The sequence below is a fragment of the Episyrphus balteatus genome, chromosome 4 (genome assembly GCF_945859705.1).
Source record: "Episyrphus balteatus chromosome 4, idEpiBalt1.1, whole genome shotgun sequence".
NCBI lineage: Eukaryota > Metazoa > Arthropoda > Insecta > Diptera > Syrphidae > Episyrphus > Episyrphus balteatus.
In genome coordinates, this window is record NC_079137.1 from 14,933,414 (window position 1) to 14,960,177 (window position 26,764).

General features: G+C 30.7%; 1 protein-coding gene across 2 annotated transcripts in view; it reads left to right on the forward strand.

Annotated features, from left to right (window-relative positions):
• The first annotated feature begins 1,294 nt into the window (after positions 1 to 1,294).
• LOC129919732 (uncharacterized) overlaps positions 1,295 to 26,764 on the forward strand; it is a 40,057-nt gene continuing 14,587 nt past the window's right edge. The window contains exons 1-8 of one of the 2 annotated variants that reach the window (XM_056000717.1): positions 1,295 to 1,407; positions 4,772 to 4,877; positions 4,945 to 5,035; positions 5,107 to 5,468; positions 5,526 to 6,403; positions 6,468 to 6,571; positions 25,532 to 25,641; positions 25,823 to 25,988. In XM_056000717.1, the coding sequence (XP_055856692.1) occupies positions 1,373 to 1,407; positions 4,772 to 4,877; positions 4,945 to 5,035; positions 5,107 to 5,468; positions 5,526 to 6,403; positions 6,468 to 6,571; positions 25,532 to 25,641; positions 25,823 to 25,988 (1,852 nt within the window). In that variant the 5' untranslated portion in view covers positions 1,295 to 1,372. The remainder of the gene's footprint in view (positions 1,408 to 4,771; positions 4,878 to 4,944; positions 5,036 to 5,106; positions 5,469 to 5,525; positions 6,404 to 6,467; positions 6,572 to 25,531; positions 25,642 to 25,822; positions 25,989 to 26,764) is intronic. The other variant, XM_056000718.1, reaches the window with a different exon arrangement.

A 26,764-nucleotide genomic window follows, 5' to 3' on the forward strand; every position in this document is an offset into this window, starting at 1 on the left:
AAGATTCTACGATTTGTATACAAGTCCTATCACCATGTAAAATTTTAAGTTTCTACGATAGCGGGAAGTTCTCCATAATTTTGATGATCTGTCAGTGAGTCAGTGAGTCAGTTACGGTTTTCCCGATTTTTGAAGTCCTATATCTCAGAAACTACTCATCGTAGAAAGCTGAAATTTTGTGAGGAATTTGGGTTCGGCCAGTTCAACAAATGTAGTGAGTTTGAATATTCTGGCGTCTTTGGTGTGGAAGTTAGAGGGGGGTCGAAAATGGCCTGAGTTGTTGTTTCCTGTAAATAAGGGTGTAGTGCCAAAGTTGCTAGAGAACTTGGCTGGGCACTACCGTGCCATGCGGTAAAAGTTGTAAATCTCGCAATGAATGTTAATAGAAATTTTTTTGCTCAAAACCTTCGTTTTAGCATTTTATAACTTACCTCAAAAGTCTAGAAAAATCTCATGTCCGCAAAGCGTGATTTTCAAGGTCAAAGCGCGAAATGGAGATTTTCAAAATTAGCAATAAAATAGACATGATTTCAAGGTATTTTTTAATGCTGATTCCAAAATCTAAAATCAAAGTTATATCTATTTTTCATCTTTCAACCCATATTATTATAACAGTTGCAAACTTATTACCGAAAAACCCTTAAAAGTTATGGTAGAGGAACCAAGTTTTGCATGAAGGTTTTCATATGTATTTAATGTTTTTTTTTTTATGTTTTTGTAGTATATAAATTTAATATTAATTATTAAATAAATAAATATCCATTATCATAAAGAGTCAAAATAATGCAATAAATAAAACATTTATGAAAAAATTGTATTTTATGAGAAAAGGGGAAATTTCAGGAATGCACTAAAAAACATCCTGGTACAATCTTGGAATTAGTGCTAATAGGCTAATTTTTTGGTTTCTATCTTTGTTTGGATATTCTATAACTTATGTCAAAAATCTAAAAAAAGCTCATGTCCGCAAGTCCTAATTTACTTTTACTTTTGTTGTTGTTTACCGTGGCAAATTGTATTAATCTACAGGCACATACATATACCTACCAAAAAAACACTGCAATAATTGGTTTAGATAGAAATACCACCAGCAATTTTATTAGCCTAGAATCTAAAAAGGTCACAAATTTATTCACACGTTGTAAGAAAAACAAAAGAGTTACATTTCTCTCTCAACTGAGTATTAGAAGTGCAGCTTGAATTTCACTATCGTAACACCAATTTATTTATAAACTTTTATTTATTTACTGGTATGTAATTGGTTATTTTTATTTTTTTTATTTTTAGAAAGATTCTTTTGAATAATCTATTTACAAGATTTTTCAAATTTAATAAACTGCAGCAGTATACTTAGTAAATATCAAATGAAGTTATGAGAATCCAGCAAATGGATAGCAGAATGAAAAGGTAGATTGATTGAAAGGAAATCGAATGTGCGATTCGCACATCTGTGATGCACGTGAATATCAGCAAAGGATTGTATGCTTTTTAGTTTTTGTTTGAGATTTGTTTCGATTAGATTTCTTTTTTCAAAATTTTGTTTCCAAGATTTTTTGCCTGCTGTATAATTTGTTTTGAGAACTATCAATAAATTCTATTTTCTTATTCACTATGCATTAGTTAAATTATTTCGAATCTGCACTTTTGTGATTTATCAACTAAGCTACTTTGTTGTAGCAAAGGTACCTTAACAACAAACATTATGGTAACAATTATGTACATACATATGTGAACTTTTGATAAGCAATCCTTACTATGTTTTTTTTTTTTTAAGTGAAAATCGAAGTGACCAATATCATTTGATTACAAAAGACAATTTACTTAAAACACGAAAAAGTAAAATTCATACCAACAATAACAATGTATAAGATTTATTAATACCTGTGGCATAAGTCTGCTGATATAATTAATTTTCGAACGACCACAAAAACTCTGCTAAGTAATTTTGTATGCTTTCTGTTAATGCACACACAGAAGAAATCAAATACAATTGTATTTCCTTTAATTGGATGTACACTGAGGTAAAACGCGACAGCAGAATAACGTGTAAAGTCAATGAAAACCTTATTGATTTAAATATTATTTGAAATCATTTAGCGTTGAAGATGAAGATTTTAAAATCAGCGTGGAAAAAAATTAGTTTTTAGTGATTTCCTTCTATAAATCATTACAACAAACCATTTTCCATCACTTTAATTTGTTTATTTCCCTCAGTGTAGGTATCGCTCTTTTCAAAAAAAAAAAAAACAAAACCAATAAACAAGCATAAAATTGACTGACAAATGTCAAGGCTAATGAAAAGTGAATAAAACCAAACTCGACATAAAAACTCCATTCACACACATTTAAAATTCCTCTTAAAATAAGGATTTTTTCTGTTTTGACTAAAATCGATTTTGAATTAAGTAAAAGGGAAGGTGAATATTTGATTTTCATATAATTTTTTGTTCTTTAATGGCAGATTTAAATTTAATGTGGCAGACTAATCTCTTTGGAGGCCCAGACGATGCCATATATTGGTTAAGAAACTGATAACTCAGAAATACTTAACCTCTAAACAAAATTACATTTAGTAAATAAATTAAAACTTAAATGGGGTCATTTACAAAGAAAACATAATTTTGTATCTAGATTTGTAACTTGTAACTCATGGTCAAAATATGAGCAGGATTTTTTGTTTATGCCAGGTACTTTAAGGAAGGATTAATAAGGGAGATTTTTAAAAACTATTTGTTAAAGACAAAGTCAATCAAAATAACAATTTAAATATCAGTCTTGATGGTACGACTTAAAATTCTATAAGGTTTTTGAATACCACTTAAATAAAAAAAAAAATCAATTAGCATTACATGTTTGAGAAAAATAAGGCAGTTCGAATAAAAATCCCATCTCATTTAAAATAATAACATTTCTAATAAAAATAAATGGAATCCGTTTAAACACTGTTAAAATCAAAATGATCTTTATATCATTTTAATAAGAATTTTCTTCTTAAAAAAAATTAAGTGTATCAATTTCTTATTTTCTCAGCAGTTTTGCTAAATCGCCAATGTCAAACTGGTATTGTTTGCGCGGTTGCTCTCCAGAGAAATAAATAACAATTTAAATTAACAACAACAAGAAAATTAAAAAAAAAAATTAATTCATTTATTTTTTTAGCAAAATTTCTTAGTTACTGTTTTAAAAAAGAAATCCTCTGTGTACCGCTCTCTCCTTATAACAATTTGAGGAAACGCTTAGTCGAATCACTTTAATTGTATATTTTGTATTGATTTTTTTATTGAAAATTATGTTGAAATATTTTCAAAATAATCAACAACAAAATCGTTAAAATCGGTCAAGCCTAGTTCAACTCAAAACTGGCACGGAAAGACAATTTTTCATCACATTAATTTTGGTGTGAAAATTAATTTTGAATTCCTTAGATTATGATAGTTTCGTCAAGAAAATAGGAAAAAAAAGTGTAGATATAAAACACTGTAATGTTGGCGTTTGTGAAAAAAAGTAGCTTTCGTAATTTACAGTTTTCTCAAAAACTAAAAAATAGATTTTATTAAAATAAAACTGAATTTCGGAACTTTGTTGCAGAGCGTACAATCTTTGACATACAATTTTCAAAATTTTAAAAATAATATTTTCGCTCTCACATTTTCCCTATGACTTATTTTTAGGAACTGAAATAAATTGTTCTAAAAAATTGAGAAGGGAAATAGGAGAGAAGCGTGGGAAGGGATACGTCAATCTCTATTTTTATTCCTTAAGCCTTAGTAGTATACAGTTTGCTCTAAGCTGACCACATCAAAGAATTTGAAGTGAAAAAAAATCCTGGTACGCTGCTCGCGCTAAATTTTAGCCGAGATAAAATTCCCATTCAAGTTATCGATTTGTATGGAACTCATTTAAGCTCGGCTAAAATTTTTCGATAATTTGTATGGGAGCTAAAATTTAGCGCGAGCTGCGTACCAGGCTTTAGACAAGAAAAAAATTCTAACTTCTACGACTGAAGTGGATACAATAAAAAAAATTTTAGTTTGATTAATGTTGAGGATAAAATAATGTTTCAATTTTAAAATTGTAACTATAATTTAGTTTATTATATTTTTAAATAAATATGATTTTATTAATTTTAAGCAATAATTAATAATTTTAAGAATATATTTACTTGATTAGACTTGGCCTTGATTTAATATTAATTCAGCTTAATCATATTACTTTATAGTTTTACTCTGAAACTCTTAAAATATCAATTAAAATTTAAGTTTAAAGTTTTTATATATACATAAGGTCTTTGCACAAACTAAAATGAATTTGGAAATTTGGTGAAATCAAAAATTCAAAACGGTAAATGTTGGTATGTTTGGTTTTAAGTTAGGATGATTATTTAATTAAAAATAAAAATATGTTTAAAATAGTCATCCTCTAAACACATCATGCTTTCAAAAGTGGCTTTTTGAATTTTGGTTTTTAATTTGTGTACTCACCACAGGCGTAAGCTTTAAGACTTTAACAGAAACTTATATCAGTTTTTAATAAAAAATTAAACAACACATTACAACAAATTATATTAATTTGGCACCAAAATTTAATGGCACACCAAACAGATTTGCACGATTTAAAAGGCTTTGCTATAATGCCTGCATTACATTATGTCTTAGACATATTAGTTGCTGGCTGTTACGAAAATTGCTTTTTTAGCTTTGAAAAACATTGTTTTTTTCTCGTTAAACAATTTAGAAACAATTACTTACAAATTTATTGACACTTTTTGCAGGACGATAACATCGATCTGCTTTGTTTGCAATTTGCCAATTTTGTCATACCAAGTTGGTTTGGTATGGCAAGGTGGTAATGGTTGGGATGATTTTGTCAGAGAACAGGTAATTTTTCGGTTAAAAAATAACCCCTGAACTCTTTTTCATTTAAACTATCACCTCTTTTATAAAGCTTGAAGAGTCAACAATTCGTCAACGTTTAGGTGGCCGAAGGGATTCAGCAGCTCAAATCAACACTCCTCCGAGTACTTCTCCTCCTCCAGGTATCTATTTTTTAGAGGCATTTTTCTTAATTCGTCTAAACTATTTCTACCTATCTTGACTTTATTATTAGGCCTTCAGCGTCGCCGAAGAAGTTCATTAGCGCAACTCACTGATATCCTTCGTGAATGGAGTGGTGGTGGTTCGAAGAGAACTACAAAAGCACCTCTAAGTCGTCGTGAAACCTTAGCTGATCTAGCTCGCAGCTTGCCATGGCGAACTTCAACAACTGATGTTGGTACTGGGACATGCAACAGCCATAATCCCCCTTTGAAGAAGAGGCGTGAATCAAGTGCTGATTCTGGCGCCAGGAGTATGAGAACTCGTCGTGACTCATCACATACATCAGAGTTTGTAAAAAATTGGAATAGACGTGAAAGCCCCGGAGAGAAGGAGGATCCAACACCCGTTATTTCATTTGAAAGTGCAAAAGATGTAAGTATCAAAAAGCCTAAGTTTTTCCAAGCCTTTCAAAAAATATGATTTTTATAGGACTCCCGTCGAGGATCTAATGAAAGCTATCCATCTAATCATCGACGAGACAGCGTAGTTGGGCGGGCAACTACACCACCACCTCCAAAAGTAGTTGGAGCTACGAAAAAGCGCCGTGACTCACTGGCAGCTCCTGAATTTCCAAATTATAGACAAGAACAGCGTCCTTCGACAAGCTCCACAGCCTCTGATTCTACACCATACCACGTTGACACAGCATGTCAGGCTCTGCCACCGCCAACAATCATTACAAGTTCGGTGACTCCTCCAGCAACATCGCCAACAGCACCTCGAGGTCGACGAGATTCTACAACTCAATGTGGTCGCATCAATAGACGTGATTCAAAAGTCGTTAGCCCCGAGAAGACACCACGAATGCAGCGCTTACAACGTCAAGCAACTGCATTTGATGAATCATGCATTCCAGGCGGCAACAGTCGTCGTGGTTCGCAGCCAGCCTTGAGCCCTGATCCACCTGATGATTGTGAACGGCGGGCTCGTCGGGACAGCCTTAGTCCTGATAGTGCTTCAAGAGGTCGTCGGGACTCGAAGGCACATCTATCGCCCGACCGTAGTCATGAACGTGAAGGTAGCCCTCGGCGAAGAACCCGCACATTGCGTCGTCAATCATCATCGGCTGTTAGAGCCTCTCGATCTCCAGATTCAAGTAGTTGTTGCTCTTCACGAGAGCCAAGTCCATGTGCACGTGGACCACCTGCAACATCTGATGGCAACTCACGCCCAGCTATTCGACGTCAATCTACAACCGAGGAAATTCTAATTGCCCGAGGATTTCGACGTCAATCAACTACAGAGGAAATGATTCGTTGCAGGAATTTTCGACGTCAGAGCTCACAAAGCGATGATGTTTGCAGCAGGTAAGGCTAAAGCTTATAAGTCTAAAGTTCCAAGTTTATTGTTATTTTTTTTTTCTATAAAAAGATATCGTGGCAGACGGGATTCATCAGCACAAATCATTGATGGAACCATAGGCACAATGACCGTTGAGACTACGAGTACTTTTTTTGATTCAAGCACACAAACTGGTAAGTTCTTTTCTTTTGAAAATAAATAATATGTATTCATTTTGTTCTTTTGAGGCAAGTAGGATTTTCTAAGACATTATAAGCAAGTTAAGTTATAATTTTAGAGTTAAAACCCACTTAAAATTAAGTAAAGGAAAAAGCTTAAAAGATTTTCAAAGTTTTGCATTCGTTCAAGGAATTCATTAAACTAAAATAACATAAACCGCAACTATTGAAAGTTCAAAGGCGCACATTTCCATCAAAGTTAAACTCGGATTTATGGGAAGAAAATTAAGGAGAAGATTAACTTTGAAAACCGCAAAATAAACATCAATAGTGTTAAACAAAGAAAGATTTCGTAGCAAATTTTATTTTCCTATTAAAAAAAAGCATTTCCGAGGTAATAGAAAATGTACAGGGTATTTTAAGAGATTTGCTGAAATAAGACAAAGAATGGAGTATTTCAAAGACAAACAAAGCTAATTCAAGTGTCAAGGGTGTGAATTTAAAATAAATGAACAACATGTTTGAACACTAAATATCAATATTAAAATATTTCAGTTATTAATTTGAAGATAAGCTATGAAAAAAATAAGTAAGTAAGTAATGAAAAAAATATATAAAATGGTTAACAAGAAATTCCCGTGCAAAGTAATGTACAAATTTGAGAAAATTGCTTCAAAAGATTTTTCATTCTTTTCTGTTAAAATTTATATTCTACAAATTGAAATTTTTTTTTTCAACACACAAAAATTAAATATATTATATTATATAGGGTGTCCCGGAATGAGATAAGGAAAATTTAAGGAGTGATTCTTTAAGGAAAAAAAAAATGGTCCAAATAACGTTCTATCTGCAAAATTGATACCACTTAGCAATGATTTAAGAAAATCCTTGCTTTGGAATGACCTTACTTATCATGCAAAAAAAATTTCTATTAACATTCATTCCGAGGTTAAACCCTTATTTGACTGGATTATTACTTTAATGTTAAAAAACTAAGAACAAATATTTGTTTTTTAAGTTAATTTTTATTTTAAACACATTTACAACAAATATTTGAAGGGTTTTCCTTGATTTTGTAAGCATGTATGATGTATATGGGATTCTGATTAAAAAGAAAATGCCTGGACCTGAATTTTTCCACCTCCATGATCGAATTTTAGTGTTTGAACTTATTTTTTCTTTAAATTACCTGTTTTTTAATTAAAGTATTCGCGGAACGACTGAAAATTAAAAAAAAATAAGTTCCTGACTTTTGCCTCTAGAGAGTATCATATCGAATTTCATTTGAAGTCATATTACCCTATAATGCCCAGCGGACATGATGCTTCTGACGATATCTCATTTTTCAATTTATGATAAGTAGTTAATTAGTTATGAAACATAAGACTTTTTTGGCTTTGCCGTACACCGAAAAAAAAAAACCAATATCAATTTAACATTTTTTAAATATCAAATTAACATTTTTTAAATATCAGCCAAAAATGCTCTATAAAATGTGTTTTATGATATTTAAAATGTTAAAACAACATTTTTATTATCAGGATGATATTTAAATGTCACATTTTGGAATTTTTTTTTGATATTTTATTATCATTTTTTCATATCAATTTCTCATTCCAAATTATTGAAAAATATTAAATAAAAAATTCTTAAAGTGTACTAATTTAAAGGCGCTTTGTGTTTTTTCGAAGTAAAATGTATGATTTACTGAGAAAATTTGATCGGCACTAAGATTTTACTTCACATAGTTTGGGATAAAATAACAAAACAATTATAATCACCTATAATAGAAAAAATAATATCACCATTATTTTGTAAAGAATATTCCCTTTCAGTAATGTTTTGAAAAAAGAAAGAAAATTCTTAAAATAATAAAAATGAAAAGGAAAGAAATAGGTTTCATTTTAATAAACTAAAACGTAAAATCTAGTCAACATTGATATTTTAATTGTCAAAGTGAAATTTTCACTATCCACTTAAACTAAAAAAAATGTCAAAATGATATTTTAATTGTCAAAGTGAAATTTTCACTATCCCACCTGAAATTAAAAAATGTCAAAATGATATGATAAAATATCAAAATTGATATTTTAATTGTTGGACGACTGTCACTGAAAAATGTTAATTTGATAGCTGTTATTATCAAATTTTTTTTTCGGTGTAGTCAGATGAGAAGATGATATGAAGGGAAGAGTTTATTTCTAAAAATCAGTTTTTTCTATTAATCCTATAATAGATAAGTATTTTCTAAGCTCGATCAAAAATAATGTGTCTTCAAAAAATAATGGTCAAAGAAGAATGGGTGGTTTCGTGTCACGGGACTCACAGTTTCCTTTTTTTTTGTATAAGTATAGGTAAATCTTTATGTCATGTAGCAATGAGCTACCATTTTCAGTGCATTCTAAAAAAAAAATAAAATGCACTACTAGGGTCGCACGTACTTGCTCTTGCAGTTCAAAGCACTTTTATGTTAGTCTACTTGTAGATTTTAAAAGCTGGATTTAAATTTAAAAAAAATTGATATTGGGGAAGAGCCGATATTTAGGGCAAAATTTTGTTAAATGAAAAAAAAATTTTTTCTGTTATTTGACTTTTTTTGAGAAAAAATTAAAATGCAGTTTTATTGCCACTGCTTTAAATATTACGTATACAAAGTTTAATCAAAATCGTTACAGCTGTTTTCGAGAAATTCGTAATATCGTATTTTTTTGTATGGGAGGTATACGTTCTAAACGAGATATAAGAAAACAAAAACAAACCAACTTTGAGAATTCCATAAAAATCATCTGTACCAAATTTGAAGAAAATTCATCCACCCGTTTAGGTTGTGGAAATGTGTACAGATGGACGCACAGACGCACAGACGGAATTGCGGGACCCACTTTTTCGGAATTCTCCATCATCGTAATGTTGGTTTTGATTAAAACCTCAATTTTTTTTTTCGACACGAAACCAATACTTGCCCTATAGAGCAAGTTAAAAATAATTCGCAATAAAATGGTAGTGCAGATCGATTTTACTTGCGATATAGGATACTTGCGATTGGAAAATAAAAAAAAATATTTATTTTTGAAAAATCATTTTTTTCAAAACGGATTAACGAATTCTTAATCTCCTCAGAATGCCATAACATATTTTTCAGCACAATGAAAAATTTTTTGGCTTATCACTGGTTTATTATTTAAACATCTTGTTTTTTTTTTTTTTTGTTATTGCAGTTTTCAAAGACTTATACAAATTGAGCTTAAAAAGAAAGATATTACAATTTAAATTCAACAAAATAAAATACAAACACAAATCGCAATATTTTTAATTATAAGTAATAGAGCTACCATTTTCAGTGCATTCTAAAAAAAAATAATAATTCGCATTAAAATGGTTCAGATCCATTTTCCTGGCGATATATGTATATAGGATACTTGCGATTGGAAAATAAAAAAAAAATATTTATTCAAAGACTTATACAAATTAAGCTTAAAACGAAAGATATTACAATTTAAATTCAACAAAAATAAAGTTCGCCAAAATAAAATTCAAACATAAATCGCAATATTTTTAATTCTAAGTTCTGCTTCAAAAACTGCAATTGCAATACAAGCATTTTTTACTGAGTTTATTTTGCTTAACTAATCAATGATTAAGTTTAATATTTGTAAAAAAAAAAGAGTGTGTGTACACATGTACACTCGACTGAAGTTATACTTCTCATTCAGTATACATATATAAATGAATTTCATTTGATATTTTTAATTTCTATTATTAAATTAATTAATCCACACTTCGTTTTTTACATTTTTATCAAGTGAACAATAAATTAATTCTTTCATCCTCCTTGCGTCCATGTAGTTTTCAATTTAATCTGTGAACTTTACTCATGTTGTGCGGTTCAGAACGTACTATATATGGTTAACGAAAGTAAATGATTGCGCATAAAATGTGCGATACGGTAATTTTATGAGAATTGTGTGTGCTTCAGCACTAGTAGTAGCAATATGCAACTTGCAGGGTTGCTACAAAGCTCAAAAGTGAGCTCAGCTCGCAGCTCAGCTCAAATTTTGAGCTAGCTCACTTTTGAGATATGTACCATAGCTCAGCTCATTTGAGATGAGCTGAAAGTGAGCTGAGCTGATGGTTGAGCTGAGCTGTTGGGTGAGCTAAGGTAAAGTGAGCTGAGCTGAGCTGTGATGGGTGAGAGGATACATTGATTTTTATTTGGAAAGTATAATGAAATATGAAGATATTTTAAACTTTTATAAAACACCATAGCTTAAGATGTTTGGTTCTAGTTATTAATGGAATTATTTTAACACATAGATATTTTTATAAATAAGACAGATAATTTTTCGTGATCTTTTCTCTTGGTGTTTTTGATAGTAAATATATTTCTATTTTTTTAGTAAAATATTTCTTTTTTTATCATAAAAAAAAAATTCCGGTACAATCCGGTTTTTCGACTTTTTTCAAAATTCCGAGAAAATCGGTTTTGAAAGTTGGGGTAAATTTTTTTTTCGAAAAATCCCCGAATCTTTAAACGCTCCTGGAAGCTAAACCGCTTTAGAGCAATTTTTGGGAGTGATGCCAAATGATAGCTTGTGTCATGGGCCTACGCTTTGCACATTATCAGATTTTTAAAAAATCGCCTTCCATGTTAAACCACCACATCATGCCTTTTTTTTCAGAATCGCGCCTATTTTTTTTTACTTTTAAGTTCTCCCGGTTTGAGAACGCGTGGACCTACAGGAATGGGAGTTGTACCCAAATGTAGGTTAGAGTCCCCGCTATCTTTTGGCATCAAAAATTTTATTTTCATTTTCTTCAAAATTCCGCGATATAGGCGTTGGAACGCTTTGATCTAGAGACAGGGGAGTGATGCCATATGTAAGCTTATATTCTCAGCTAGCCGATAGTGGTATAATCCGGTTTTTCGATTTTTTTCAAAATTCCGAGAAAATCGCGTTTGAAAGTTGGGGTAAAATTTTTTTTCGAAAAATCCCCGAATCTTTGAAGGCTCCTGGAAGCTAAACCGCTTGAGAGCAATTTTTGGGAGTGATGCCCAATGATAGCTTGTGTCATGGGCCTACGCTTTGCACATTCTCAGATTTTTAAAAAATCATCTTCCATGTTAAACCGCCACATCATACCTATTTTTTTAGAATCGGGCTTAACTTTTTTTTTACCTTTAAGTTCACCTGGTTTGAGAACGCGTGCACCTACAGGGATGGGAGTTGTACCCAAATGTAGGTTAGAGTCCTCGCTACCTTTTGGCATCAAAACATTTTTTTCATTTTTTTTCAAAATTCCGAGATATAGGCGTTGGAAGTTGGGGCGCTCACTTTCAGCTCAGCTCACTTTCAGCTCAGCTCAAATATGCTAAGCTATGGTACCTAGCTTAAATTTGAGCTGAGCTGTGAGCTGAGCTGAAATGTGAGCTTTTTGCAACCCTGGCAACTTGCCACATGGAAATTACCACATGCAACTTGCCACACGCAACTTCCCACATACAACTTGCCACATGCAACTTGCCACATACGACTTGCCACATGCAACTTGCCACATGAAACATGTAACTTGCAACGTGTTGTGTGTTTTATGTTTGCCGTACTGCGGCGTACTGCATTTTTAAATACTAAAGTACTGCCTACTCTAAAGGTGAAACGACAGCCCTGCTACCCAGGCTGATCGCGTCATAATCCCTTTGACATTCTTGTCAAAAAGTAAATTTTCATACCCACCCTCCCATAAGAAGTATAACTTCAAAAAATTTAAAAGCGAAACGCGTTTTTTTCCACGCCATCCAATTAGCTCAAAAACGTAAAAAAAACTTATTTATACTTTAAATTAAGTGCAAATTACATACTAGATATCTTATAGGCTATTGCGTGAACCCAAAAGTTTAAAAAAAATTTTACAATTAACATTGTTTTTTACAATTTGTTTATGCAATAACATTGTATTTTTTGTTTTTTTTTTGTTTCGATCTCTAGTTTTTATTTTTCATCTTTTTTTACTTAAACCATCCATGTCTTTTTTATCCGTGTATACAGTTTATCTAATAAAAATTTAAATCTAAAGTCAAACGATTTTTGAGCATCAATAACTCAATTCTTCCTTCGTTCTTAGACTTAAGAAAAATATTTCTATGTAAAAGAAGGAGAATTTCGAAAACCAATACTTGTAAAACCTAACGTTTGGCCCTTATCCACCATAATTATGCAAATGGATAGTATATCAAATATTCTATATGCGGAAGACAAGTCTCTTAATTCATGTTTTTTTTTATTAATTAAACAGTCTAGAAGTAAAAAAAAATATTTACACATGTATGTACAAACTTGACTTATTTATTTGTTTGTTTTTTTCTTACATGTCCAAAAGAGTAGATTGTAGATTCGTCATAAAGAGAACATATAATGAGCTTTCACTTGTTAATTAATTTTCTTTATTATTTAGGGATTCTAACTAATTACTTTAGGTACTGGACAAGCAGTTGCGTTGTTGGTCTAAGTTCAAAAATTAAACGAACACATTGCGTTTCAAATCAAAGTCAATTCTCATACATATCTAGAGAATTTTGTAAGGCATTTCTGCACAGAATACCCTGAGAATACTGAAAAATGTCCAAAGGCCTCACAAAGATTTAAAAAAATCTTAATGACCTTATGAATCCACAAAATTATAAAGGTTCATCTTTTTGACTGTATCAGTTAATTATAATCTGTTTGAGTACCAAGCAAACTTGTGAAAATTAAAACTTTATTTGCACTGAGCAACAAAGGTCAAAGAAAAACCGTCATCAGCAAAAACCCCGACCAATCTGCGAGACCCTTATCCAACCGTTTAAATCTTTTTTCAAACTAAAATACGAATTTCTAACCACCTTTCTTTAAATTAATCAAATCCATTGTTTGTAATTAAGGACACACACAAAATGTGGTGAAGGGCATAATCATCAAAAGTCATCTAAATCCTTCACACTACGAGGTTAAAATGCTTTCTATAAAACTTGATTTATCTCCCAATTTCATATCATTGAGAATTAACAAAAATTCCACACAATTTTTTAGCAAGTATGCAATGACATGGAATTTTATCAAATTCTTACTGTGTATACGCTTTATATAAATAGATACGCGCTCGTGTTAAAAACATCATAAATAAAATTGTTATTTATAAAAAAAAATCAGTAAACCAAGATAAATTTAAAAATTAATATGTTAAACCTTGGAACTAATTTAAACAAAATTCTATAACATAAGCATTACTATGTTATAGAAATTTGTAGGTACACAAATAAAGCTTATTAAATTTGTATAAGCTTCTCGGTTTTATATGAATGGAAAAAAAAATTAAATTAACTTTTCGTCTCAGATACACGACGACTACGATACACGACGATGACACGGTTAGCTTTTATGTTTTTGCACCTTAAAAATGTTCACATAAACCTTAGGGACATAAAACCATGAATATAGTTCGGGTCAAATCAGTTGTGAAACCTACATACATAAGTGTGTAGTGATTTTCACATAATGCTTTAAAAAATGATTGTTTTTGTGCAGTGCTGCACAACAATATGAAGTTATACAATAATTTTCAGGAAAACTTTGAAAAATTCAATAATAAGGGACTGATTAAACAAAAATCTACGTTTCTGGTAGAATCTAATGTTTTTTACTTTGTTACGTTCAACTTTGTTCACTCAAAAAAATTCAGTGAGAAGAACGAGATAGAACAAACATTAAGAATAATTTACATCATGCACTTAAGAGGATAGATTTATACTTTCGTGGTACGGTTTTTTCGAAAGGTTTTAAGTACATATACCAGTATTGTAAAACCAAGTTGCACCTTGAAAAACTTCAATGTTTTTGGACTATTTTATTTTTAAAGTTTTTTACAATTTGTTGATGTATACTATGAAAGAATCACCAGACTACACAACAAGAAGGCTATGTGAACTTGGCACCCCCAAATGCTAACTTTTTTTTTTAACCTATCTGGTTCGATTGCCCAAGGTTAGTCCAGAATAGCCCAAGATTTTTTCTAAAATTATACCAGAATTATTTTTCCACCTCAAAACACCACTTTTCAAAACGAAAAATATTTTTTAATTCAGTTTAAAAATTTTTGGTTTTGCACCAACGTAAGATAGCCCAACTTTTTTTCTTTATTCCACTATTTTTTCATGAAATACAATAAGAAACTTTTTTTCATATCACAAACCGAAAAAATTATGATTTTTATTCCTGTAAGAAAATCGTTAGTTTAAAACCGTTGTTTGTTAGCCCAGGATAGGCCAACTTTAATTTTTGTCATCCTAACCTTAGTTTAAAAATTAAAGAAGCATTATTTTTTATTCAACTAAAAAAAAGAAAAATAGTACGCATACACCACAGTGACCGTTTAAATTTATCATTTAGATAAGGTAAATCAACTTGTGCTTCAAATGTTTTTTATTTGACTTTTATTTCACTTAAAAACCACAAAATACAAGTACTTTTTCAAGTGTAAAAGTAATTGATTTTTTGGTTTGCCATATTATAAGCACCTAGAAATGCTGCATGCTTAGCATAATCTATCCAAACTTTTTTCAGAAGTAACAAATATAAAATGGCGTCTGAGGTGATATGATGAATAGTAATTTTTTAGTACTTTTTCAACTAACAATGGTAAGAAATTCCATCACTTTTATCGCTAGGCCATCCTTGGCCTTTTTTCAAATTACCAACCTCTTAAAAATCAAAATTTGTTTTTTTCAGTGTATTTCTCAATTAACAATGGTACTTCTAACAAATTTTGGATCCTTAGTCCAAAAATATGACAAAAAAAAACAAATTTTGATTTTTAAGAGTACTATGTGCGTGCATTGAAGGAAAAATCATGTTTTTTATATTTCACTATATTGATGTTAAAAAAAAATTTTTTGACAAAAATTAAATTCACAGGACAACGCGTTTGGGAAATTTTGTTAATTGTAAAGATTTATAAATAATGTTTTTAAAGTAATTAATTCTTTTGCTTTGCAGGTTGCAGCTTAAAAAGAACTAATTATTATTAGTCACGTCAAAAATGTATGCCAATTCACACAGCTAAAGAGCTAGAGCAGGGGTCGAACTACGACATACGTTCGATAACGTATGGTTGCTATGTGTCCCTTTCTTTTTCTACTGATTAAATAGCAATAGTCAAAACGTTAACGTATTATCGTAATCGTGTGCCGTGTTTCGACTCCAGGTGATAGCTGTTCACCTTGATAGTGTCAAAAATGTATCCTAAATATTTAACCTATTTCTCACACGGCCTTACTCCTTACTTTAAAAAAATGGGCAATAAAAGAACGCCAAAATAGTCAATTTAACAAAATAAATAGTTAATTCCAAATTGTTCCTAATTAAATAAAATCCATTGCTTAGTAAAAAGGTCTAAAAGTACTAAGTACTTAGTACTAATTTGGCATTTTTGGACCTTGTTTACAATTTTATTTCATTGAATATGAACATACATGAATATGAGTGATACATAAACTCAAGACGGAATACCTTTTTGATATCTATTTAGATTTTTTAAACTGATTCTACCCGCAAATTTATAGCCACCATTTTGAATAAAAAAAAACTTGGCAGTCTTTTCGTATTATCCATATATTAATATCCATAAAAGGCACTATTGTGTAGGGTTTCCGAAAAACAGGACTTAAGTTCTATCTTTCATGTACTAAAAGTTGTTTTTTCGAACAGTGAAATTGTTTGATATGAATTTTGATATAATTTGATATGCAGCACATACAAGGCCTTACAGTATGCATACAGTATGCGAAACCCATATTTCTACCGATTTTATTCCTATACTTTGCTTTAGTGAACATTTTTGATCGATGGGAGTTTTGTTTACGGTTATATTTTCAATGAGAGCTTTAAGACTTTTGAATTAAGAATGCACAAAAGTGCATTTTAATACGTAAAATAACTCGGTCGCAGTAGAAAATAAAAACATTTGTGGCGCAACACATTAATTAAATCTTGTGTATCCAAAACTAAGTTACAATCAATGAAAAAGTGATTAAGGACCATGGGCACAACAGTAATGAAATGTATGTGCTGCCACTTTTTTAAATACATATATTTTTTGTTTCATTTTGAGTACTTTTTTATAAAATGCTCAAAAACACCACGTTTGCACTCGATTTTGACTTAACCGCTAAATAGTAAAATAAAGTACTCTTCAAGACCTTTTATTTGACATACGTTTCATTACTGTTGAGCAATGTTGAAAATGGACCCAAAATGCCCATGGTCCTTTGGCACGAATGTTGCATTTTAAACGAAATTCAAAAATCCATTGTTCAAAATACTGCGGTATCAAGTTATCTAGTGATATACACTTTTGAGCGCCTTTAATTAAAAATAACATCTACGGTGTCAAGGAATTATAATTTTCATAAGAGACAATAGAAAAATAACGCTTAAAACATTGAATGAAAATTATGTAAATTATTTAATTTTCTTAAAGTTTTGAAAAAGTTTCTTATACTGATTGTAAAGTTACTTTGTCTTTTTTTTGTCCGTATTCACACATAATTTCATTGGAAATCAGCGTTTTTAGATAATGGTTCATTTCTAAAATTAATAAATTCTGCATTTACCTACCAAACCTTGAAAAATTTTGCAACTGAATAACCTTCAACTATTTCCATTAACAACACGCATGCAACTCCATATCCTTTTTCTTTTCTATGATAAAAAACGAAAAATCAACACAGAAACGTGAATCCTCTCTAAACTTTATTACCAATGCCTTGCGCGATGCGCAGGTGTCAAACTCGCACACATACATTCAAACTACTGGCTCATAGGATAAAACAAAAGCTTAGCAATAAACAATTGTCAGTTTTTTTTTCCAACTAGAAACATCATCACAAGTTTAGAGCCAAAAGTTCTTCTCTTCAAATTCATTCTTTAAACATTTGAAGAATCTAAATCACAAAGAAAAAAAAAAGAAAGTTCATTCTTGTAAACTCCTATATTATTCCTTTAGATAGAGGATAGAGCATGCATAACCGATTTAGTCGAACGGGAATTTTAATCGAAATCACTCAAATATTCTAACCTTACTCAAAAGGAATAGAACAACGGCGACGTCATCATAATATTACATAGTGAGACACCACCAAAAAATATATTTTGGTGAAAAAGAAATAAGCACTCCCCAGAAATATGAAACGAGTATGAAAAAAAAAAAACAGTGAAAAAAGTTAACATTCCTTTGTAATTATAGTCCTTTTTCGTGGTTCTACTTTCTATATTATTTCTCAAAGGAAAAAAAAAGAAACCATTTTTCTACAATTTCAAGTGAAACATGAAATCCTTAAATATTTTTTAGTGAATCCTTTTGTGCCTACGTAACTACAAAATTGCTCTTGTAAACAAGAAGTTTCAAACTACCACATCAAACAAATTAAAAAATTTAAAAAAAAATTAAAGAAAAAAAGCGGAAAAGCTTTTTTTCGTTTATTTTGTGTCCATGTTGTGTTTTTTTAATCCTTTTTCATCCTTATTTTACTTATTTTTTCCCTATAGTTGATAGTTTTCCTTTTTGTTCGTCCTAAAGTTCTCATTTTTTTCTTAAAGATATATAAGTACAACCTTTTGTGATTGTGTGTGTGCTTTTGGCCAAAACTCCTTTATTTTTTGACATATTCAACAGTTTGCTTTTAGTGCCTTGTATGGCAGTAGTGGTGCACTCAATGGAGTGATGTCCTGTCCTCTGTCCATTTCAGATTTGATTTGTAACGGTCACGAAAAGCAATCATCAAAATATAATATAATAAAGTGCAAAGTGGTGTTTTATTTAATTGTGTATAAGTAAAAAAATCTTTGTTTTTTTTTTGTTTTTTCTCTTCTTCCAATTAAACAATGCGAACATCATATCAATGTGTAACCTCTGATGCTTAGACAAGCTAACAAACGATATATTATTAAAAGAGCGTGTATTGTATAAAGTGAGAGTGGTGTCGTGGTCCTCATATAACTTTTATGTGTGTGTTTGTGTGGCGTATCCGTAAAGTGAGAACGAGAGATGCCATCACATCATCATACTATGCAACAATTGATTTGAAAGGATAACTTATTTCGACTTGTTTAATAGCAGCTACTTTCTATACACACCGTGAGTAGAATACCTCTCTACGGTAATCAATTTTTTTTCTTCTGTTTTGATTTTCAATACAATGGAAGTTGGTTTTTTTCTTTCTGTTAATTCGATCGACGATATGGAAAATTTCCAAAGAAGAACTCACAATTTTATCCTGAATGTTAAACATTTTTTTTTTTTTTTTGAACAAAGGAATTTCTTGATATTTGATTGCTTTGTCTTAAAAAAAATTGAGATCGAATGAGTTGAAAATAACAGGTGAAATTCAATAAGGTTGATAATGGAATGACATTGACAATAAGATGTGTATGTGCAGTGTTTTAATACGTGCCAGTACATACCTATGTGATGTCATCAAAACTAGAGAAACTAATGCTGGAATTCAATGAATACAAACGGGCTTACATTTTATGCAAACATCTTTGACTATATAAAACGTCGACCTACAAACCCGGACCCAAGGAATTCTGTATTACTACGATAAAATCATTTGCGAACAGGGGCGGATCCAGGATTTTTTTTCTGGGGGGGGCACAAGGGACGGATTGGCAAAAAAAAACAGCAATAACAGTTCGAAATAAAGTGAAGTACCATACGACTGACTAACAAGCAGAAAATTTTAACGACCCACAGTGGTCTAAAACCTGGACAAAAATATTTAGGCACATTTCCCACATAAAATAGGTACCAAATGACCAAAAAGTTATTCGGAAGGAAAAATTTTCATTTTCTTGTTACAGTAAAAGCCACTTAAGTGCTAACCCTCTTACTCCTGGATTAGACGGAAGAAAAAAAATATAAAAAATCAGAAAATGCACGTACAATTCTGTGCTATATTAAAGTTAGTAATCTATTCTTTATTTAATTTTATGACTTAAGTTGTTTCACCAAATAGTTTTTGAGAAATTAAGTTTTAAAGATGAAATTTTGAAAAAAAAAATTTTTACGTTTTTTAATTGATTTTGTATAAAATTTTGCAATATTATGGACATAATTATACCATTAGTTAATGACCTAGTAGTTTTTAGTCAAATACTAAAGACTTCATTCTAATAAATATAAAAGTTCCTCAGAATAACAAAAAAAAACTGAATCATACTTTTTTGCCGGGAAACCCAGTTTTGTTTTTTTTAATTTGCATTAACCTTTTGTAACCCAAGGTCGTAAATTTAAAAATTAATAAGTCAATCGATTGGCCTTTATCTTTAATAAAACACGTATTTTTTAAAAATTCAATAAAGTCATTATTTACTTAGTTATTTCGATATTTTGGGAGTAAAAAAAAGGTTTAAATAATTTATTTTTATATAAAAATGCAAAAATTCAAGCAAAAAAAATATCTAATATTAATTTTTAGGCACTTTCCTAAAATCCAAAAATAAAACCCCGTTTGGTTTACTAACAAAAACTATTTTTTTTCTGAATTTCGTAGTTTTTACACAAATTTGCTTATTTTCAAAAAAGCCCAACTTTCAACATTAACTGTCAATTAAAAACTATTGGTGCTATTTATTAGAAATTTGAAGTACTATTTCGATAAAGCAATACTTAAAGATTATAAGATTATAATATTAGAAGCTTCAAAAGAAAAAAAAAAAAAAATTGTTTGTAGAGCTTTTATGCAATCTTTTTCGGTTTGTTACAGAAATGTCACATGGGGCTACAAGTGGTTAAATTGTTTTATACCTCAAGAATATTGTGTTCAAATTGTGGGTCTCTTGGAGCCAAATTGACCAAGTTATGAGTATTTTAATACTTCCCTTAGGAACGTTTTAGTCTTTTAGTCCAGAGTTCAAAACTTTAAATCGTTATCCCCACAACTAATGTTTTCAACGCCGGTGCTCCTCATAACTTCAAAACTACTGCACCGATTCTTTTGAAATTTGGAACATTTTTTTTTTACATATTTTTAGAGGTATCCCTGGAGAAATTTTCTCAATAAAATAACATTTATAAAAATCTATAAGTAAGGGTCGCTTTTGAGGAGTTTTTTTCAAGGGGTCTTTATTTTCGGGGTGCAAACTTGGGCAAATTTCTGAAATGCAAGTTTGTTCTACATATCCAGCAGTTCTATAATATATAGTTTATGCAATTTTGTGACTTGTTCCGCTATTTTAAAAACACTAATGTTAAAAAAAAAAAAAAAAAACAACGAAAAAAGTGCAAATTTTTGAGGTGGAGCTTTTCATGGGAAAGGGATGCAACAATCAACAAAATTCGCATTTTCAGCCAGAAATAGACAAGAGTTTCACTCAAGTTCTTTCTGTTATTATTCATATATTTTTAAAACTCTTATAGTTTGATTTCCTTTAAGTATGAACTTTAAGTTCTGGGGGGGGGCACGTGCCCCCGTGCCCCCCCCCTGGATCCGCCTATGTTTGCGAAGATAGCTTTTTGCCTTGAAGGAGGAATATAAAAGATTGAGATCATTTTAACTTCTACGTGCAATCTTATAAGTTATAACATAAGAGTTCTAGCCCCTTGTCAATCGAGTAAAATTTTAAAAACTCGTCGGAACTTCGTTGTCCATGTACCTTCTTCATGAATTTTAATTGTTGAGTTTTCTCCTTAATTTTTCACAGTACATTGTACTGATTTTTTTTCTCAAGGAAACCCACCAGGTTTTCGTCTTATCGGAAATTGGTTCGTCATCAAGTCAGTTGTTATATTTTTATACCTCAGACCTTAACAAAAAATGAAATACAAATGAAAGAAAGGGTAGGTCTTTGTTTGATCTCTTCACTGGTTTCATACGAATTTCAAGTTAAACTCTTTGAGTCTTCAATCTTTGATAGAATATTAATGTATACCATAGAAAGAAAAATTAATTACAAAAAGCAGTGTTCCTTATTTCTTTTGTGACCGCAGAGCCCAAGAGCTGTTCTATTAGTAGTTCTGGTTATTGTTTGAAAGATTAATTTATAAACCTCAACATCGGCTGGGTGAGCTCTGCATTCTTTATTAAAATTCGCTTCAGGTGGTGTAGTAAACCCAGCATATCAGTAGGGGTACTTTTTATAGTCAGTGTTTTCCTCCGTCTGAATGTAAGCTATTACCGTTGAGTGATCCGAGCCTTAGATTGCTACTTGGTTGATCGGGTATCCACGATCCTTTAAAGTCGATCGCATCATGGTTAATTTGGTTTAATATGAAGGCCATCAAGTATCCTCGTGAAAATTTCGTGATATTAGTATGTCTCTGTCTTTGAAGGAAGTTTGGTGCATACTGTATATTCTGGTCATTTAACCAAATATTTCCTACTTTGAAGCCATACGTCCTTGAGCCAGAAACAGATGAAGAAACGTCATTTTTAGTAGATCAAATCTTTTATTTATCTCACTGCAATTTAACAGTTTGTAAGCTGTCTTCAAGGAAATTTTATAAATGTTAGTCATGTTGTTATTTATTTTTGGAATTTTCCTGTAAAGCAAATTTAAGAAAGCTCCCAGGACAATTTTCCTGAGCCATAAATATTCTTAATCGTACCATACTCCAAATAGTTGGTCGAGTAGTTTTGTATTATTGCCTGCGTAGATTTTTTGAAGTTTGTACTCAAAACTTCCCAACGTTCTTGATTACGATTACGATAAACCAATGTACGGGTTTCGTATTTTGAAAAATTTGTAGATACTTACCCTGCGACGTTCTTCATATATTTGACTTTTTTTATAAAAGCTCAATAGGGCAAATGGACGGTTAATTAATGTTGAGCTTATTCTTTCCAAAGCCTTAAAAGCAGAAACACGATCACGCTTTGCCAGACGCGTCATCGCGTTACGTTGAGAAATCCTCAAAACGCGCTTCTGTCACTTTGATTTGGACAGCTGATTGAAACAAAAAAAACTGCTGTCAAATAAAAAAAAAAAAACACAGTCACTCACAAAATTATTGGGCCTTATCTTGATTTAATTGTGGAAAAATGAAAAAGGATATTAATGTGTTTAAAAAATGCATAGAAATTAGTTTATTCTTTAATCCTATAGTTATAAAAGCAAAACCAATCAAAATAAATTTTTTTAACAATAAAACTCAGTCTACAACATCATTAAATTATTTATGTTTTTAATACGTAAATTTTTTTTTGATTTAAAATATCTCGATGTCATTTTTTTGTGCAAAATCTATATAGAGAAATTAAAAAACACACCTAGGTTTGCAATAATTTATTTTTTTTTATTCACATTTGGCGCAATAATTATGTGGGTGACTGTAACTATGTCTGATAAATGTCAGAAAGCGAGCAAAAGTTCATACTGGTTGAACTTTTGCTCGCTTTCTTACGTTTCCTTACGTTTGTCAAAAAAAACGTACGTAAGAAAAGCGTCATTGTGGGAGGTTATACAGATTTCGTATGGTTGAACTTTTGGCAGTTGTCAAAATCGACGGCAAAGCGTGATTGTGTTTCAGCTTTAATGTTTTTTTCTATCGTCTTTCTTCCCAAAATATTTAAAATGGCAAAGAGGACTAAAATTCTTTTTTTTGTAAACGACCAAGAAAATATAAAATCAAATTTTTAATAGAAAAAACAAAATGTTACACATACACCATAGAGACCCATTTCGACAAAAATCTTAAAGAGTGACTTGCGTAAAGTGCGACACAAGGCTAGAGTAGTTGTGGTCGAAACAAGTAAAAATCGTCCTGGATCTATCCCCCCTGAAACGTGAGGGGATTCTTTTGAACACATATATTTGAATTTTCTTAGTATAATGAGTTGTTTTGATGACAGTTAAAGGCTAAAATGATTTTGTTAACATTTTTTTTGTAATATTTACTAGATTGGAAAAACAAATTGAAATTGCAAAGATGCCCTTTATATACAAAAAAAAAATATCTAGAGCTCAATTTACAATACCTAATTTACGTGTTATAATTTGAGCGTTATTTTGATTTAATGTTAAAACAAAAAGTACAACATAAGGCGTGTTTTTTCTACAACTCAGTAGCTACTCATTTTTTTATTTTATTCGAAAAACAATAAAAACAAATACTTACTTGTGTAATTTTTATTATTGTTTTGCGAATAAATCAAAAATGAGTAGCAACTGAGTAATAGAAAAAACACGCCTATAATAGAAAAACCAGATATTATTAAAAATGCCTTTAATATCGTAAAATGTTGAAAAAAATATGATTTTAAACAAACATTTTTCATCAAAATTACTTGATTGCAGTATTTTATTTGACTTGTTAAATTATTGATTTAATAAAACTTTTAAAGGAATTGAGTTCATACAAACGTTATTCACCTAACACCTAAAACCGAAATTTTAGGATACACTAGTGCCGAGAACCTTCCTAAATACATATGTACATACCTACATACATATTTTTGGCTTATATTACATTATAAAAATGCATTTGTATAAAAAATTTCCTTGAAATGGAATTAGTAGTTTGAGAGAAAATCTAGACTCACATTTTTTGCATTCTCTACTATCGTAATGTCATTTTTCATTATTATCTCGAGTTCAATTTTGTATACGAATTCAAAACTTGTCTTGTATGTATGTATGTATGTATATCGGAAGTAAAAAATATTTTGTAAATAGTAAATATTTTGTTATAGGGTAATTCAATTAGAAAGAATGCTTTCATGTTCTTTTTGATTTATCACTTTACGACCATTTTTAAGTGGACAAAGTAACGACTTTTTGTTTCTTAAAAAATTGCTCACAATATACTCATTGCAAGATTATTTTATCATAGGTATTTTAGTTTAAGTTTTTTTTTGAACAAAATTATGAAAAATAGAAATAAAAACTTAGGAAAAAGGAAATTGATCTTGTAAACTTTTTTTTAATCAATATTAAACACGCAAATTGTATACCTATTGCCGCACGAGAAAGCTTCTCATATGCTATGCTAACAAACATGATACGATACGAATGGCAAATAAATTGCAAATAAAAATAAAAATTATGAGTTCAACGGTGGTGTACTCAAGCTGAAAAAGATCAAATCCCTTGAAGTTTACCCTTTTTTTGGATGAATTAAAAAAAAAACGTTACGCATACACCGTAGTGACCAACTCAAATTTGATAATACGCACATAATTAATACAATTCAATGTTTAAATTTTCTTTCACATATCATTTTTAAGATTGAGGTCTCATATCAGAGGGCCTGTTTGTTAAGTAATCCAATCGCTGACGAATAGTTTTTAATTGTTACTCCATTTTATTCATAAATTCAACAGATTTTCGTTCAAGTTCAGAATTTACGACCTAAGAAATTATGAATTTGCACAAAACTATGGGTAAAAATGGATTTTAAAATTAATAAAAAAAAAAAACAGTCTTTTGCCACTTTCGTATGCCTAACGTATAAAAGTACATAATTTTTCTTATCAAAGTATTTGTACTTTGTTTTTACTTTATTATGGCAGGTTTATGATTTTTGTAGGTATCTTACAACTTACATATTCAAATTTTCATGTTGTTGTTTAATATTTTTTTAACGTTTTACGAATCTTCCTTGACACTCTACTTAAATTTCTCAAGATATTTGAATATTAAATAATAGAAGAGAATAAATCGATCAACACCTACACGGAGAAAAAATACCACCAGAGATAACTGTAGTGCTTATGTATTCAATCATATTATAGTTAAATTTACCAGAAATTAGTTAAATATACCAGAAATAAAGTTAAATATAACACCAGAAGTAAAGTTATCCCTGCGTTATATTCTCTACGTGTAATGGAAATGTCAGTTAGTTTGTTTTTGGGTCTTTTCGTTAACTTCTATAATATACATAATATGTATTAGGTACATATACATAATTTTTTACAATGTGTGTGTTTGCTATTTTTAATTTTAGAACCATCACCGCTTTATGATAATAACCATTATCACGAGGAATGTCTCAGATGCAACTCATGCGGTTTGAATTTGACCGGCCCCAACCAGAAACGAGCAAGAAGGTTCAAGGTAAGCGACGAAAGAGTTATTTTTAAAAACAGGGGTATACGTTTAAATACGAGTACGTATGATCATTTGATATTTTGATATTCTGATTTGAAACTTTTATTTTTGGCAAAGCCCTATCGTCTTTGAATGATACTTCAAAATAAGTGCCATTTTTTATTTATTTTATGTTTTATGTTTTCAGAACCATATTCTCTGCGACTTGCATTTTGCAGACGTTGCCCTAATGGAGTGTTCAGATTTTATGCAGCAGCTGAGAAGCTTCAAGCCGCAATCACTTGGATGTGCCGTAGCCAGGCGCAAGAGCTCAACAACATTAATTTTCCCACTGCCACCTCAGGCATGTTCAGGTGTGTTAATTTTTATATTTTTAAATTTTGTATTATAGAAATGTAAATGTGATTGGTAAAGTTGGAATGAACGAGTGCTTTTTAAAAATTTAATTAAATAGAAATGAGAAAATGCTAGACCTTTTTCACTATTACTCCAAATCTAAACTCCTGCTCAAAATTAACGCACACATTTTTCGTCTGAAGTTATACCCCTGCATTTTATTTTAAAAGGCTTTAAAATTCTTTGGTGCATTTTTTTGTGTTTTGTTATTGTTTAGCAAGTCGAAAAAATACTAAACTGCAACAGTATTATCAACCAAAAAAAAGATAAACCAAATTTAACAATTCAAGGTCTGAAAACTGATTATAAAATAATTTTTATTTTTAAGAAGAAAAATTTAAAAAAAAATGGAAGCGGGTGACGGTTCTTTCCCATAATTGTATGCAATACTTGGTATAGTCTCCTCTAGCGCATATGACAACCTGGAGTCGTTTGTCCATTCCACTAATTAACTTTTGAAGGTTTTGTTTTATTACTTCTTTCACTGAAGTTTTCAGTTGATCAAGACTGCTTGGAGGTGAATTTCGGTCGCAAATGCATCTTTTCAATATTTCCTACACATGTTCTATAGAATTCAAATCCAGATTTCTGTGTGGTTAATCCGAAGCTGGAATATTAAAATATTGAAGATATTCTCAAACTACTGTAGCATGCATTATCGTGCATCAGACTAAACTGTGGACCAAATCTAGGGGTGATTGGAACCAGATGCTGTTCGAGGGCATCAGTCAAG